We start from the raw sequence: 18,304 nt of genomic DNA on the forward strand, positions 1-18,304 counted from the left end.
AACAAATGGCCAATAGGTATGTAAAAAGGTGCTCAGCATAATTTAGGGATATGCAAACTAAAACCACAATGAAGTATTATCTCACACCTATTGTCAAAAAGATAAGAGATAATAAATGTTCACAAGGATGTTGAAAAAGGAGATCCTTACACACTTGTTGATGGGAATGTAAATTGGTACAGCCATTGTGGAAAATGCTATGGTAATTTCTCAAAAAATTAAAAAATTGAACTACCATATGACCCAGCAATTCTACTTCTGGGTGTATATCCAAAGGAAATGAAATCAGTATCTTGAAGGGAAATCTTCACATCCATATTAATTTAGCAGTTTTCACAATAGACAAAATTTAGAAATAGTCTAGATGTCCTTCAAAAGTTAAATGAGTAAAGAAAGTGTGAGATACACAGACATATGCAATGGAATATTATTCTGACTTTTAAAAATATAAGGAAATCTTTCCATTTGCAGCAACATGAATTAACCTGGAGGGCATGATGCTAAGGGAAATAAGCAAGACAAATATTTTATGATATTACTTACATGTGCAATCTTAAAAAAAGAAAAAATCAGTTTCTTAGAAACACAGAACAGAATAGTGGCTGCAAGGGGCTGGAGAAAAGGAGAAATGGGGAGACATAGGTCAAAATGTAAAAACCTTCAGATATAAGTCTGGGGCTCTAATGTACAGCATGGTGACTACACCTAATGATAATGGTATCCAATGAATGCTTCCCTGGTGGCTCAGATGGTAAAAAATCTACCTGCAATGCAGGAGACCTGGGTTTGATCCCTGGGTTGGGAAGATCCCCAGGAGAAAGGAATGGCTACCCACTCCAGTATTCTTGGCTGGAGAATGCCATAGACAGAGGAGTACAGCCCATGGGATTGCAAAGAGTCAGACACAACTAGTGACTAATACACTTACATCCTATGAATGAATAAAGATGTGGGATATACACAATGGAATATTGGCATAAGTAATGAAATATTGCCATTTGTAGCAACATGTATGGACCCTGAAAATAGCATACTAAATGAAGTAACTGAGAGAAAGACAAACTACTTATCACTTATACATAAATTCTGTTTTTTTAAACATTTTTTAATTTAAATTTATTTATTTTAATTAGAGGCTAATTACTTTACAATATTGTATATATAATACAAATGAATCTATTTAGAAAACAGATTCACAGACATAGAAAACAAACTTATGGTTACCAAAGGGGAAAGGTGAGGTGGGGGGGTGTAAATTATGAGCATAGAATTAATAAATACACACTATTATATATGGGCTCCCCTGATGACTCAGGCAGTGAAAAATCTGCCTGCAATGCAGGAGAGCTGGGTTAGATCTCTGGGTTGGGAAGATCTCCTGGAGAAGGGAATGGCAACCCACTCCAGTATTCTTGCCTAGAGAATCCCATGAGCAGAGGAGCCTGGTGGACTACAGTCCATGGGGTTTCAAAGAGTCAGACACAAACTGAGCAACTAACACTAACACTAATATATATGAAATAGGTAATCAGCAAGGGTTTACTGTATACTTTATAACACAGGGAATAATATTAAGTATTTTATAACACCCACTATAAAAATAACCTCAAAATTTTTATACATATGATTATATGCATAATATATATATGGATCACTTTGCTGTAAGCCCAAAACTAACATGATATTATAAATCAACTGTATTTCAATTAAAAATTAATAAATAAAAAGTTTACTTAATAAGTTAATAAAGGTCACAGCTGTACAAGATGTAAGCTGATACGCACATTTGTGACTACAAATCTTTGTGATAAAGGCATTATTTTTTATTCTCCTAATATCCTAATCCTGATTCTCTGATTTATTCATCTGCTTATTCTTCTTTTAAATGACAAGGACACTGAGGCTAAAAGATATTCAATTAACTTCTCAAGGTACATACCTGGCAAATGGCAGAGCCATTGTATAACACCAGGTAATAAAGTCTGGGCGTAAAATCTACTACTCCAAGATCTCCTCTGATTCTGTCCTTAGATTTAATGCCAGGCATTTCATTCATGAAGACGCAACATGCTAGGATTTCCCTTAAAGAGGCTGACTCATGGACCAAAGTTAAGGCTGTCAGGAGAATTAGTCTCCTTCCTGAAAAAAATGTTTTTTCTACCAAGAGCAGCCAACTGAGAACCAAGCTCAGGTTGCCAGACTTTCAGGATCCTCTCATAAAAATGAAGCTTTGGACCTAAATTCAAGTAACTTTTCTTCAATTAGTGCCTTCCTGACCTAAATCTACAATCTTGACACCCCTTTTGATTCCCAGCAGGCAAATTGAGTGTCATGCCAAAATGCCATTGTTACTACACAATTTCCCTTTAACTCCATGATTCTCCATTCATAACACTGTACACCTGTCATTACATATTCAGTGTCTGTATTTTCCAGTAGAAACAAAGGGAAGTCATCTACCTGGTCCTCTGTTGGGAACCCCACAAAGCCTACAATTGTGTGACCACTGAACAGTTTGTTTTGTTGAAGGTCCTGAGATCCGCCATGCAGGAGGAGCTGGAGGCAGCAGAGACCAAACCTTCTGTGCTTGACTTGTTCCGCACACCCAACCTGCGTAAAAGGATCTGTCTCCTGTCCTTTGTGAGGTGGGCTTCACACAGTACATGAGGGATGTTAAAATAGTGGAGATGTGATTGTATTTGTTATTTCAACATCTATAACACGCTAGAGGGACAGATTTGAGACAAAGTATGAGAAAGAATATGGTGCTATGTTTGGCTAAAAGTGAAAAGTTATGAAAAGGCAAGCACAGAAGTAATTATACAATGAGGAGTTCTGTTTGTCACACCACCCTACCAGGCTCATCACTGCAGATGCTGAGAATGTCCATCATGGCACATGATTGGCTATGAGTATCTTGGCTATAAGTTTCTTCACTTGTTCTAATTTTAATTAAAGTAAAACTACAAATAGTAAAATGAACAAATATATGCTATTCAATGAACAATTCCATATATAGATAGCCATCACCCAGATCAAGGTATAGAAAAAAAGCTAAAATTCTAGAAGGCTCCATCATATCTCCTCTACAGCAAAACTCTCTCCCCGAAAGTGTAATAATAATTGTGACCTCCATCATCATACAATCATTTTAGATAATTTTAAAGTGATAATCTTTCAAGGAAATATTTCACAAAATAGACCATTCCTTAATAGTTTATCGCCAACACTGCCTGTCTGGGCCAATATTATTGTGATTTGTAGGGCCTATAGTCTAAACTTATGTGTCTTTCACCTTTGTTCACCACAGATTTGCAAACGTGCTGACCCATTTTGGCCTGACTCTCCACCTCCAGCACTTGGGGAGTAATATTTTCATGTTCCAGATTCTCTTTGGGATAGTCACCATCCCAGCTAATTACGCCGCTCTTTTGGCACTGAATCACCTGGGCCGTCGAATAACCCAGATGCTTTTCATATTTCTGCTGGCAGTCTCCACTCTAACCATCACATGTGTGTCTGAAGGTAAGAAAAGGCCAAATATTCAAGAAAGAAAATGTCTTCCCCGCCCTCATTTCTCATGAATTGTACTGGTCACACCTATTTCAAGCAAGAAGAAAATGGAGATTGGGTTCTAACGATTCCCCGAAACCAATCTGGAGTTTTAGTACATGTGCATGCTAAGTCACTTCAGTCTTGTCTGACTCTTTGTGACCCTATGGACTGTACCCCAGCAGGATCCTCTGTCCATGGGATTCTCTAGGCAAGAATACTGGAGTGGATTGCAATGCCCTCCTCTAGGGGATCTTTCTGATTCAGGGTTTGAACCTGCGTTTCTTGCCTCTCCTGCATTGACAGGCGGGTTCTTTACCACTAGCGCCACCTAGGAAGCCCCAGGTGTTTTTAGTACATATTCTACTATTAAGTTGCTGGGAAAAGGGCCAAAGACCCGTCAAGGTTGGCTCTGATATCATGTCCAAGAAGTATCTGGAAACTGATACCATGTATTACTGGCAGTTTCTCTAAGATAGCATTTGATCACTTGGCTTTGCCCAGTCATGCTTCATTTGGGCGTTTGCTTGCTTGCTTGTTTTTGGCCATTTGGTGCAGCATGCAGGGGTCTTAGCTCCCTGACCAGGGAACGAACCCAGGCCCCCTGCAGTGGAAGTGCGGAATCTTAACCCCTGGATGGCTAGGGAAGCCCTGCCTTTTTATAGTAAGTATGAAGGGTCTAGGAGCTTCCCTGGTGGCTCAGCAGTAAAGAATCTGCTTGCAATGCAGGAGACGTGGGTTCAATCCCTAGGTTGGGAAGATCTCCAGGAGAAGGAAATGGCAACCTACTCCAGTATTCTTGCCTGGAGACCCCCATGGAGCCTGGTGAGCTACTGTCCATGAGATCTCAAAGAGTTGGACACGACTTAACGACTAAACAACAACAACCTGGAGGGTCTAGACCTTGTGACTGCATCTCGTGCAAGGACACGAAACTGTCACTTTCTCTCTTCAGGCTCTCTCTCTCTTTTTTAAATTAACTTATTTTTCTTAATTGGAGGATAATTACTTTACAATATTTTGATGGTTTTTGCCATACATCAATATGAATCAGCCTCAGGTATACATGTGTCCCTCTTCCTGAACCCCCCTCCCACCTCCTTCTCTACCCCATCCCTCTGGGTTGTCCCAGAGCACCGGCTTTGAGTGCCCTGCTTCATGCAGTGAAGCATGACATTTTATTCCATGATTCTGTCTCCAGAATGTATATATATTCTCCAACTCTGGTTTAGGGGTGTGGTCTTGACCTCAAGAAAACAAAAATTTCTTATCTTCAGGCAGAGAAGAAATATCCATTAGGAACAAGTCACTGTAGTTAAGTGCCTCTCTTAGATTCAATTTCACTGAATTAAGCAATCATGTGTAATAAATAGGGGAACCCAGATGGTCACCATGCTTCACGTGACTCCCAGTGTGCAGTTATATATTTTACATGATACTTGACTAGCAGGTTCCACTCCTCATCTTTTTATTATTATTATTATTGGAACATAACTGTTTTACAATATTGTGTTAGTTTCTGCTGTACGAAAAAAGTGAATCAGCTATGTGTATACAGAGATCCCCTCCTTTTTGGAGCTCCCTCCTACCCACCCCCATCCCACCCATCTACCTCATCACAGGGCACTGAGCTGAGTTTCCTGTGCTATACAGCAACTTCTGACTAGCTAGCTATTTTACACGTGGTAGTGTATATATATGTTAATCCTAGATTCCATCAGTTCAGTTTAGTCACTCAGTCGTGTCTGACTCTTTGCGACCCCATGAATTGCAGCACACCAGGCATTCCTGTCCATCACCAACTCCCGGAGTTCACTCAGACTCACGTCCATCGAGTCAGTGATGCATCCAGCCATCTCATCCTCTGTTGTCCCCTTTTCCTCCTGCCCCCAATTCCTCCCAGCATCAGAGTCTTTTCCAATGTGTCAACTCTTCGCATGAGGTGGCCAAAGTACTGGAGTTTCAGCTTTAGCATCATTCCTTCCAAAGAACACCCAGGGCTGATCTCCTTTAGAATGGACTGGTTGGATCTCCTTGCCGTCCAAGGGACTCTCAAGAGTCTTCTCCTAGATTCCATACATATGCATTAATATACAGTACTTGTTTTTCTCTTTCTGACTAACTTCACTCTGTATGACAGACTCCAGGATCAGCTACATCACTACAAAGGGTCCAACTTCATTCCTTTTTATGGCTGAATAATATTCCCTTGTATATATGTACCACCTCTTCTTTATCAATTCATTTGTCTGCTGATGGACATTTAGGTTGCTTTTACGTTCTAGCTATTGTTAACAGTGCTGCAATCAAATTGGAGTAGATGTGCTTTTATTTTTTTTTATTATTTTTTTTTTAACTTTACAATATTATATTGGTTTTGCCATACATCAACATGCATCCGCCATGGTTATACACGTGGTTTTCTCAGGATATATGCCCAGTAGTGGGATTTCTGGGTCATATGGTAGCTCTGTTTTTAGTCTTGCTCCTCTCTTCATCTTGAACAGCATCAGCAGAGCAAGTTTGTTGCCTTACAATCAACATCACTCCAATGTTGCAATATTCTTGTGAGATTTTCTGTAACTGGGTGGAAACTGACTGAACCTTGCCTTCAGTGTTTCCCGAGGGCTAGCATTCTTTCCTTTGTGAAGGTCCTTACTCCTGATTTTCTAACATTATTCTAAATCTAGTTGCTCTTCAAATTGTTCATTAACATAGCAGCCCTGCCCTTTTATTATATTCTTCTGCAATATAAGTCCCTTGTAAATATTGCATATGCACTAATGTTTCAAACTCATGAGGATTTAAGTGATGATCATGCCCCTCAGAAACTGCCAACAAGAGTTCTACATTCTACCTCAAGGCCAGAGCAGACACAGAACAGAATTAGTGCCAGAGAACACCTGCTGGTCTCACCTTCTTTTTCCTCTTCTGCAAATCTCAGACATTCAAGGAGAATTGATGAAATAACCCAGACCCTTTTATTCATCATGAGTCCTAAAAAGTAGATAAGTCACATTTCTCAGCCTATTAGACACTGCACATTTTCAACCCCTGTGCAGCTTCTCTGCAATGTATACTTGCAAACACCTCCATTCAGATCTTCTCCATTTGTAATTACAGGAATGCAATTGCTTCAGCTCAGATTTCATGAGCCTCACTGGTCTTTCTCTCTCCAGAAATGCAGGCCGTGCGTATGGCTTTGGCAGCATTAGCAACAGGAGTTTCTTTTGCCACATTTGCCAGTAATTTTTGCCATGGAAGTGAATTGATCCCTACTGTGCTCAGGTATACTGAAATCTCGTGGATACTCTTTCAGGATCAAAACAGACCTTTCTGAGTTAACTGACATTTATTGAAGGAAGAAAAGAAGATTGGTTAGTTATCAAAGCAATCAATTATAATTACAAAACACCAGCAATTTATAAGCAAATTTATTTAAAGCAGACTTTGTTGGGCACTGGGTGATGCCCTTAAATGCATCATCTTATAGAGTCTTCTGAACCACACAAAGGATAGATGGCATGAGTAATGGTATCTTTTTAATGATCAAACTGTTTTTTAATGCACTTAATGTACTTGAATTTGAAAAAATCGCTTATGACTAACAGAAAATTTCAAAAGCAAGCATATGTCGTCAGCATATGTTCTACTGCTATGCTATCTCCCATAATCAAAGCAAAATAATAAATCACAAATTATATTGTAGACTTGTACTTGACTTTCTTGTATTATTGTTTATACCCCAAGGGTAACATCTGTGGGAATCATGGGAATTGCTGCTAATACTGGGGCAGCCTTGGCTCCCCTCTTGATGATTCTAACGGTGTATTCCCCTCACCTGCCCTGGATCATCTACGGAGTCTTACCCATCCTCGCTGGTCTTGTTGTCCCACTCCTTCCTGAAACCAGGAATAAGCCTCTGCCTGATTCCATCCAGGATGTGGAAAATGAGTGAGTACACCCTCTAAGTGTCCCTTGGGGGAGCTGTGCACTCAGGGTCTGTGATGAGAAGGGCAAAACATGAGTTGAGACACTGTCCCCCAAACAAACTAAGATCTAAGCTATTTCCAGGTGATCCATGCCTTTGGTTTAGCTAGAGTCTCATCCCTCCCCACAGTGACCTCAGACTCCCCCAAGCTTCCCTGGATCACCCAGACCAACATCAGTATGCACCAGTAGGTTTAGTGGTGAAGAAGCCAAAATTAGATGCCCTGGTGTGACATACACACCCCTGAAGGTGTTTCACAAACATGCACTGATCCAAACACCGGATTCTCATCCCTCAGACCCTGGCAGACCTCAGCCCAGAGAGGGCAGTAAGCTCTCTGAGATTGTTGGTGTCTGTAGGTCTGTGACCTGCCCAGGTCACTGAAGACCTGAGGGAGACCAAGAAGACCAGAGCCCCTCCCCTCCCACAGATGGCAATGTATCTCGGGGGAAAGAGTCCTACTGTGTTGCCTGTGAGATTTGGACCATCTGACTTTCCCTGGAAATGAAATGTTACAAAAAGAGAGAAGAAGAGTAGTAAATATTGGGATTTTAAAGTGATGACTGGGAAAGGATTCTATGACTTTCTGTGTTCCATTTGCCTTTTCCAAAAACTTTTGACCAATGCAATGGTGTCCAAAAGTAAAAGTAGAAACTATTGAGGCTGCCTTCCCAAAGTTTGCTCTGGGAGTTTGGTCTTTTTCTTCACAAGATTCATTCCAACTCTCAGGGCTGAGGTCACAGTTTTCAGCCAAGCTGGTGGACAAAAGATTAGCTTATTCTAAAAAAATAAACATGTAGGGCATATAGGCTTCTTCCATGTCTTTTTATTTTTTGTGTTTGCTTACTGATTTATTTGTATTTGTCCTAGGGAAAAAAGCTCAAGAAAAACAAAGCAGGAAGATACTTTCATGAAAGTGACACAGTGTTAAGGGATTCCAGGAATGAACTGTTAATCAAAGAGGAAGAAAAAATTGGTGTCTTTCCTAAATATTAACAAAATGTGAAGAATAAATAAAACAAACTGTATGATAAAAACATAGATCCATTTACTATTGTTGTACTAATTGCTAAATATTCAATACCTACAACCAATCATTGTAAGAGGTATGAAAGAAAATAGAACTATAAAAATATTTATATTAAAATGTTTATGCAATGGTAGAAACCTAGTATGCTTCTAGATAGTAAAATTATTAGTCTTAAAAGCACTAGTGTATTTTGCAGTTACTTGGTAGAATAACTGGTAGAAGAATTACAATTTTTAAAAAACCTATATTTTTTGATATATTAAAACTTGTTCCAAATATATTTAGAAATTAATAGTAGACAAGATGATTCAGAAAAAGAGGATTATAGAGTGGATTGAGCTGCTTGTTAAGTGGAGAAGCATGTGCAAGTCTTTAATTTTGTAAACTATAATAGTAAACCAAAAAAATAGTAATAGCAGATGCATTTTCAAATAAAAAGAAATCCAGAAACAGACCATAGTATTTTAACATTTAATATATCATAATTTGGGCATAAGTCACTAGAGGAAATAGACTGTTGTGCAAAAAAAAAAAAAAAAAATAACATTAACCATGTGGTTAGAAGTTGCTAATAATTTGATCACATAGTAAAGCAGAAAAATCTACCTGAATAAAGTTAAATGGAACAAATAAACAAGAGAGATGATTATACTGCTTTCTTTCTGTTTTGAATGACTTTTATCTCATTTTCTTACCTAATTACTCCAGCTGGGACTTCCAGTGCTATGTTGAATAGAAGTGTCAAGAGTGGACATTCTTGCCCTATTCCTCGTATTAAAGGAAACACTTTCAGTTTCCCCTTTTAAGTACAATGCTAGCTGTAGGCTTCTCACAGATAGCCTTTAGTATGTTCAGGCAATTTCCTTCTATTCCTGTTTATTAGTGTTTTATCACAAAAGGGTGTCATTTTTGTGAAATTCTTTTCTGCATTCATTGAGATGATCATTTGATTTTTATCCCTCATTCTGTTAATGTGGCATGTCACATTATTGACCTGATGTGTTGAACCATCCTTACATATCAGGGGTAAATCCCACATGGTCATGATGTATAACCCTTTTAACAAGCTGTCAAATTATTTTCTAACATTTTGTTGGGAATTTTTGTGTCTACATTCATCAGGAATACTGGCCTATAACATTCTTTTCTTGTATTAATAGTATCTTTAACTTTGGTATCAGGATAATGCTAGCCTCAAAATATTAATTTGGGAGTGTTCCCTCTTCTTCAGTTTCTGATAGAGTTTTGAGAACTTGTGTTAATTCTTTAAGTGTCTGGTAGAATGCATCTGTGAAACCATCTAGTCCTGAGCTTTTCTTTGTTATAACAAAGTGCGTATGTGCTCAGTCATGTCCAACTCTTTGCAACCCTTTGGCCTCTAGCCCTCCAGGCTCCTCTGTCCATGGGATTTTTCAGGCAAGAATGCTGGAGCGGGATCTCCTCCAAGGGATCTTCCTGACCCAGGGATCTGACCCGTGTCTCCTGAGTCTTCCACGTTGACAAGTGGATTCTTTACCACTGAGCCATCCGAGAAGTCTGGCACCGAGGCTTGGGTGGTTCAGCTGATAAGGAACTTGCCTGTCAATACAGGAGATGCAAATTCAATCCCTGGGTCAGGAAAATTCCCTGGAGTGGAAAAGGGCAACCCGCTCCAGTATTCTTGCCTGGGAAATTCCATGGACAGAGGGGTCCATGGGGTTGCAAAGAGTTGGACACAACTGAGGGCACATGCACCATTTTCTTTGTTGGGAGGTTTTAAATTAATGATTTAATTTACTTCCTCATTATTGGTCTGTTCAGAATTTTTTTTATTTCTTCCAGATTCTAGGAATTTATATCTTATAGGTTACCCAATTAGTTGATGTATAATTGTTCATAGTAGTGTCCTATGAGCTTTTTAATTTCTCTGGCATGAGTGGTAATGTCTCTTCTCTTTCGCTTCTAATTTCATTTATTTGTCTCCTCTTTTTTGCATTAGTGAAAAAATATCGGTTTTATTTTTTTCCAAAACATTACTTAGTTTTGGGTTTTTTAAACTGTGTCTGCTAGTTCATTTATTTCTGCTCTAATCTTTAATGTTTCCTTCCTCCTGTTAATTTAGGCTCAGTTTCTTCTTTTTCTAGTTTCTTGAAGTGTGAAGTTAAGATTTTTTTTCTTTTTTTTTTTTTTTTTGGAGAAGACTCTTTTTTTTTTTTAATTTTATTTTGTTTTTAAACTTTTTTTAATTTGAGATATTTCTTCTTTTTAGTGAAGGCACTTATTACTATAAATTTCCCTCTTAGTACTACTTTGCTGCATACCATAGTTTAGATACCTTGCACTTTCATTTTTGTTTGTCTCAAGATATTAACTAATTTCCTTTTTGATTTATTTTTTGGCCCACTGGTTGTTCAAGAGTATTTGGTTAAATTTCCACATATTTATGAATTTTCCAGTTTTCCTCATATTATTGATTTATAGTTCTATTTCACTGTGCTTGCAGAAAAAAACTAGTATGATTTCAATGACTATGATTTTATTTGTAGAAGACCCTAAAGACTTCACAATAAAAAAAAAAGAAACTGTGAGAACTAATAAACAAATGCAGTAACATTGCTGGATACAAATTCAATAAGCAAAAATCAGTTGCATTTCAATACACTGATAATGAACTATCCAAGACAGAAACTAAGAAAACAATTTCATTTGTAATAGCAAAAAAGGAATAAGACAGAATGAAGACGTGAAAAACTTGGACTTTGCAAATTATATGAAGTAATGGGAATGGATGCCATGATCTTAGTTTTTTGAATGTTGATTTTTATGCCAGTTTTTTCACTCTCCTCTTTCATCTTCATCAAGAGGCTCTTTAATTCCTCTTCGCTTTCTGCCATAAGTGTGGTGTCATCTGTATATCTGAAGTTATTGATACTTCTCCCGGCAATCTTGATTCCAGCTTGTACTTCATCCAGCCCAGTATTTCACATGATGTACTCTGCATATAAGTTAAATAAGCAGGATGACAATATACAGCCTTGATGTACTCCTTTTCCTATTTGGAACCAGTCTGTTGTTCCATGTCTGGTTCTAGCTGTTGCTCCTTGACCTGCATACAGGTTTCTCAGGAGGCAGGTCAGGTGTTCTGATAGTCTCTTTAAGAATTACCAAAGCAAACTATAGATTCAATGCAATCCCTATCAAGCTACCAATGGTATTTTTCACAGAGCTAGAACAAATAATTTCACAATTTGTATGGAAATACAAAAAACCTCGAATAGCCAAAGCAATCTTGAGAAAGAAGAATGGAACTGGAGGAATCAACCTGCCTGACTTCAGGCTCTACTACAAAGCCACAGTTATCAAGACAGTATGGTACTGGCACAAAGACAGAAATATAGATCAATGGAACAAAATAGAAAGCCCAGACATAAATCCACGCACCTATGGACACCTTATCTTTGACAAAGGAAGCAAGAATACACAATGGATTAAAGACAATCTCTTTAACAAGTGGTGCTGGGGAAACTGGTCAACCACTTGTAAAAGAATGAAACTAGAACAATTTCTAACACCATACACAAAAGTAAATTCAAAATGGATTAAAGATCTAAGCATAAGACCAGAAACTATAAAACTCCTAGAGGAGAACATAGGCAAAACACTCTCCGACATACATCACAGCAGGATCCTCTATGACCCACCTCCCAGAATATTAGAAATAAAAGCAAAAATAAACAAATGGGACCTAATTAAACTTAAAAGCTTCTGCACAACAAAGGAAACTATAAGCAAGGTGAAAAGACAGCCTTCAGAATGGGAGAAAATAATAGCAAATGAAGCAACCGACAAACAACTAATCTCAAAAATATACAAGCAACTCCTGCAGCTCAATTTCAGAAAAATAAATGACCCAATCAAAAAATGGGCCAAAGAACTAAATAAACATTTCTCCAAAGAAGACATACAGATGGCTAACAAACACATGAAAAGATGCTCAACATCACTCATTATCAGAGGAATCCACTAGCTTTGTTCATAGTGATGCTTCCTAAGGCCCACTTGACTTCACATTCCAGATGTCTGGCTCTAGGTGAATGATCACACCATCGTGATTATCTGGGTCATAAATATCTTTTTTGTGTAGTTCTTCTGTGTATTCTAGCCACCTCTTCTTAATATCTTCTGCTTCTGTTAGGTCCATATCATTTCTGTCCTTTATCAAGCCCATCTTTGCATGAAATATTCCCTTGGTATCTCTAATTTTCTTTTTCCTTTTTTTTTTTTTTTTTTTGCATTTTATTTTTTTCGCTTTTTAAAAATTTTTTTATTACTTTACAATATTGTATTGTTTTTGCCATACATCAACACGAATCCGCCACACGTATACACATGTTCCCCATCCTGAAACTCCCTCCCTCCTCCCTCCCCATACCATCCCTCTTACTGCTGGGCATACACACCGAGGAAACCAGAATTGAAAGAGACACGTGTACCCCAATGTTCATTGCAGCACTGTTTATAATAGCCAGGACATGGAAGCAATCTAATTTTCTTGAAGAGATCTCTAGCCTTTCCCATTCCATTGTTTCCCTCTATTTCTTTGCATTGATCATTGAAGAAGGCTTTCTTATCTCTCCTTGCTATTCTTTGGAACTCTGCATTCAGATGTTTATATCTTTCCTTTTCTCCTTTGCTTTTAACTTCTCTTCTTTTCACAGCTATTTGTAAGGCCTCCTCAGACAGCCATTTTGCTTTTTTGCATTTCTTTTCCATGGGGATGGTCTTGATCCCTGTTTCCTGTACAATGTCACGAACCTCCGTCCATAGTTCATCAGGCACTGTATCAGATCTAGTCCCTTAAATCTATTTCTCACTCCACTGTATAATCATAAGGGATTTGATTTAGGTCATACCTGATGGTCTAGTAGTTTTCCCCACTTTCTTCAATTTAAGTCTGAATTTGGCAATAAGGAGTTCATGATCTGAGCCACAGTCAGCTCCCTGTTTTGTTTTTGCTGACTGTATAGAGCTTCTCCATCTTTGTAACTCCATACCCTAAACCAGAAAAAGAGTCTAATAAACTTAAATGGAATCAATAAACCACAATTTTCAATAGAAAATGCTACAAAACCGTGGAATTTTTTAAAAATAACAGAAGTATTTTTATTTTTTTACTTTACAATATTGTATTGGTTTTGCCATACATCAACATGAATCTTCCACGGGTGTACACGTGCTCCCCATCCTGAACCCCCCTCCCACCTCCCTCCCCATACCATCCCTCTGGGTCACCCCAGTGCACCAGCCCCAAGCATCCTGTATCCTGCATCGAACCCGGACTGGCGATTCGTTTCTTATATGATATTATATATGTTTCAATGCCATTCTCCCAAATCATCCCACCCTCTCCCTTTCCCACAGAGTCCAAAAGACTGTTCTGTACATTTGTGTCTCTTTTGCTGTCTTGCATACAGGGTTATTGTTACCATCTTTCTAAATTCCATATATATGTGTTAGTATACTGTATTGGTGTTTTTCTTTCAGGTTTACTTCACTCTGTATAATAGGCTCCAGTTTCACCCACCTCATTAGAACTGATTCAAATGTATTCTTTTTAATGGCTGAGTAATACTCCGTTGTGCATATGTACCACAGCTTTCCTATCCATTCGTCTGTTGATGGACATCTAGGTTGTTTCCATGTCCTGGCTATTATAAACAGTGCTGCAAGGAACATTGGGATACATGTGTCTCTTTCAATTCTGGTTTCCTCAGTGTGTATGCCCAGCAGTGGGATTGCTGGGTCGTATGGCAGTTATATTTCCAGTTTTTTAAGGAATCTCCGCACTGTTCTCCATAGTCGCTATACTAGTTTGCATTCCCACCAACGGTGTAAGAGGGTTCCCTTTTCTCCACAACCTCTCCAGCATTTATTGCTTGTAGACTTTTGAATAGCAGCCATTCTGACTGGCATGAAATGGTACCTCATTGTGAAAACCTTGGAATTAAAAATATTCTGAATAGTAAAGCAAATGCCAGAAATTTAAAGACAGATAAGTTGAAGTTGAATAATTCTCAAGATCTTAAAAGTCCCTTGGACAGCAAGGAGATCAAACCAGTCAATTCTAAAGGAAATCAGTCCTGAATATTCATTGGAAGGACTGATGCTGAAGCTCAAGCTCAAGCTCCAATACTTTGGCCACCTGATGGGAAGAGTCAACTCATTGGAAAAGACCCTGATGCTAGAAAAGACTGAGGGTAGGAGAAGGGGGTGACAGAAGATGAAATGATCAGATGCCATCACCGATCCAATGGACATGAGTTTGGGCAAATTCAAGGAGATAGTGAAGGACAGGAAAGCCTTGCATGCTGCAGTCCATGAGGTTGCAAAGAGTCAGACATGACTTAGGGACTGAACAACAACGAACAACAAGCTGAATGATAACTCATTTAAAGCCTATGTTTGGCAAAATTCTAGCAATTTATCAGAGCAAGCTAGAAAAACATTCACCGAAATGATAAAAACAACTTTTAATGGTGGACTTTTAAGTGATTTTCACTTTGTTCTTTGTAATTTTCTGTATTCAAAGTTTTAGTCAAGGTATATGTAAAATTTTAAAATATTATAAGGTGTCAGAAATGAAAGAACAAATGACAAAATAAACAATTTTCAAAGTGTACTTTTAATACATAGAATTCTGTCATAAATACCTACCAAAAAGATAGTAAAATAAGTTAATAGAAACATGTAAAATCCAGACCATATCATTTTTAAGAAAAAAAAGCCACATGAGTAATAAATGTATGAAAAATTATACAAACCCACTGGAAATTAGAAGACATACAAGTTAAAATGAAATATCAACTTATATTTTCAAATGGCCCAAAATTAGTGTTCTTATTGTCAAGCTAGTGAGAATGCAGTTCAATGGAAATGTATTATTTGATGGTGGAATTATAAAATAATTCATACTAGATGGGTGCTAAAGACACAGAATTGGCATCATTATCAAGAGCTTTAAAATAAACTTGCTAATCCAGCAGCTGTTTACTGAGCACATAATAACTACCAAGATAAGCAATCTACATACTTGCATGCATGCATGATCAGTCATTTCTGACTCCCTGCAACCCCACAGACTGTAGCCCACCAGCCTCCTCTGTCCATGGGATTCTCCAGTCAAGAATACTAGAATGGGTTGCCATGCCCTCCTCCAGGGAATCTTCCCGACCCAGGGATGGAACCCGCAGCTTCTGCATTGGCAGGAGCAACCTGCAAAGCCCAAGCAATCTGCATACACAGATGAAATTTAAAAGATGGGCACAAAACAGATGCAGGTGTGGTCTCACATCTTTATTTTATACAGATGAACATAATTTTAAGTTCCCTGTTCCTCTAGGTTGGCAGTCAATCACAAGTCAGTTAGTTTAGGGGATTATTACTATAATCCTTCCCTACCTGAACTTCCAGATCTCATGGGCATAGGCAATGCCACAGTGACGGGATAAAAACAAGATAGCTGATTGTCCTTATCTGTTAGTACTGGTCCTGTAAGCATTTGGTTACTACCACTTTGCCAGTCACCACCACATCAGACGCTAGAATCCGGAGCTCCCAGTCTGACTGATCTGCTCTTTATGCAGCCACTCTGTTATGGGTCTGTTGTTTCCCCAGGACCTACTGGATCCTTCCCCTCCATAAGCCACAAAACGTCCCCCATTTTCTACCCATCTCAAACACTCAAAGTCTTTCCTCTTCTCTCATTTCTTCTTCCTGAGACCTTTTAGTTATCCCTATAGACTTCAGATTTGTAAAACAAAGTCAATCAGTCTTACAAGCTTTTTCTACTTTTTTTTTCACCTGCAAAATGCCTTCCAGGAGACAAAGAAGCACAGACAAACTATAGTAGGAATGTGCAAAAGGCACAAGGGTAAAAAGGCAGTGGGTTAATATATTTATAGTAGTCACTTCAGAGCCAAAGACATGAATAGATTAAAAGCAAAAAGATGGAAAAAGATATTTAATGCAAATGGGGTCTGGGTTGGCTATACCAGTAACAGACATAATAGACTCGAAATCAAAAACTTTACAAGAGACAAAATAAAACATTTTATATTAATAAAAGTTTCAATATAGCAAGACTATCTAATAATTACAAACATTTACACATCGAATAAGAGACTTTCAAAATATATGAAATAAGAAGGAGAAAGATGGCAAACTAGGAAACACAGAGCACTCATTCCCCAATGGTAACATTAATTTCACCCATGGCGGATTCATGTTGATGTATGGCAAAACCAATACAATATTGTAAAGTAATTAGCCTCTAATTAAAATAAATTAATTTCTAAAAAATAAAAATTAAAAACAAAAGATTTAACAGATATTCCAAGAAGAAAAAAAAAAAACTACAGAGGCCGGATAAAATAATTTCACAAGAGATCTGGAAAACAATCAAAGGACTGCAGCAACCAAGAGAACACCAATCAAGAAAAAAAGCACTTTCAAAAGGTTAAGAAACTTTTACTCACATTTACTCCATCCTTTCCCCAGGGTAGCACAGTGATAACCTGAGGGAAGCCACATCCCAGACTCCAATCCCTTCAGCAGAACAGGAAAGAGACAAGAAGACCTTATTTGCAATGTTCTAACTGGTCTGGATCATCGAAAAAGCGAGAGAGTTCCAGAAAAACATCTATTTCTACTTTGAATGCTCAAAGCCTTTGAATGTGTGGATCACAATAAACTTTGGAAGATTCTTAAAGAGATGTGAATACCAGACCACCTGACCTGCCTCTTGAGAAACCTATATGCAGGTCAGGAGGCAATAGTTAGAACTGGACATGGAACAACAGAATGGTTCCAAATAGGAAAACGAGTACGTCAAGGCTGTATATTGTCACCCTGCTTATTTAACTTATATGCAGAGTACAGCATGAGAAACGCTGGGCTGGAAGAAGCACAAGCTGGAATCAAGATTGCCAGGAGAAATATCAATAACCTCAGATATGCAGATGACACCACCCTTATGGCAGAAAGTGAAGAGGAACTAAAAAGCCTCTTGATGAAAGTGAAAGTGGAGAGTGAAAAAGTTACCTTAAAGCTCAACATTCAGAAAACTAAGATCATGGCATCTGGTCCCATCACTTCATGGGAAATAGATGGGGAAAAAGTGGAAACAGTGTCAGAATTTATTTTGGGGGACTCCAAAATCACTGCATGGTGACTGCAGCCATGAAATTAAAAGACCCTTACTCCTTGGAAGAAAAGTTATGACCAACCTCAGTTCAGTCGCTCAGTCATGTCCGACTCTTTGTGATCCCATGAATCACAGCACGCCAGGCCTCCCTGTCCATCACCAACTCCCGGAGTTCACCCAGACTCACGTCCATTGAGTCAGTGATGCCATCCAGCCATCTCATCCTCTGTCGTCCCCTTCTCCTCCTGCCCCCAATCCCTCCCAGCATCAGAGTCTTTTCCAATGAGTCAACTCTTCGCATGAGGTGGCCAAAGGACTGGAGTTTCAGCTGTAGCATCATTCCTTCCAAAGAAATCCCAGGGCTGATCTCCTTCAGAATGGACTGGTTGGCTCTCCTTGCAGTCCAAGGGACTCTCAACAGTCTTCTCCAACACCACAGTTCAAAAGCATCAATTCTTTGGTGCTCAGCCTTCTTCACAGTCCAACTCTCACATCCATACATGACCACAGGAAAAACCATAGCCTTGACTAGATGAACCTTTGTTGGCAA

The 18,304-nt window shown here is 38.6% G+C and overlaps 1 protein-coding gene across 1 annotated transcript in view; it reads left to right on the forward strand.

The window, feature by feature from the left end:
• Positions 1–9,224, forward strand: part of LOC112585203 (solute carrier family 22 member 9-like) — a 38,791-nt gene extending 29,567 nt beyond the window's left edge. The window contains 5 exon segments of the mRNA XM_044943635.2: positions 2,530–2,645; positions 3,311–3,525; positions 6,732–6,840; positions 7,303–7,506; positions 8,414–9,224. Of these exon segments, the coding sequence (XP_044799570.2) occupies positions 2,530–2,645; positions 3,311–3,525; positions 6,732–6,840; positions 7,303–7,506; positions 8,414–8,474 (705 nt within the window). The 3' untranslated portion in view covers positions 8,475–9,224.
• Positions 9,225–18,304: the final 9,080 nt, after the last annotated feature.

This window comes from Bubalus bubalis, chromosome 5 (genome assembly GCF_019923935.1).
Source record: "Bubalus bubalis isolate 160015118507 breed Murrah chromosome 5, NDDB_SH_1, whole genome shotgun sequence".
Classification (NCBI taxonomy): domain Eukaryota; kingdom Metazoa; phylum Chordata; class Mammalia; order Artiodactyla; family Bovidae; genus Bubalus; species Bubalus bubalis.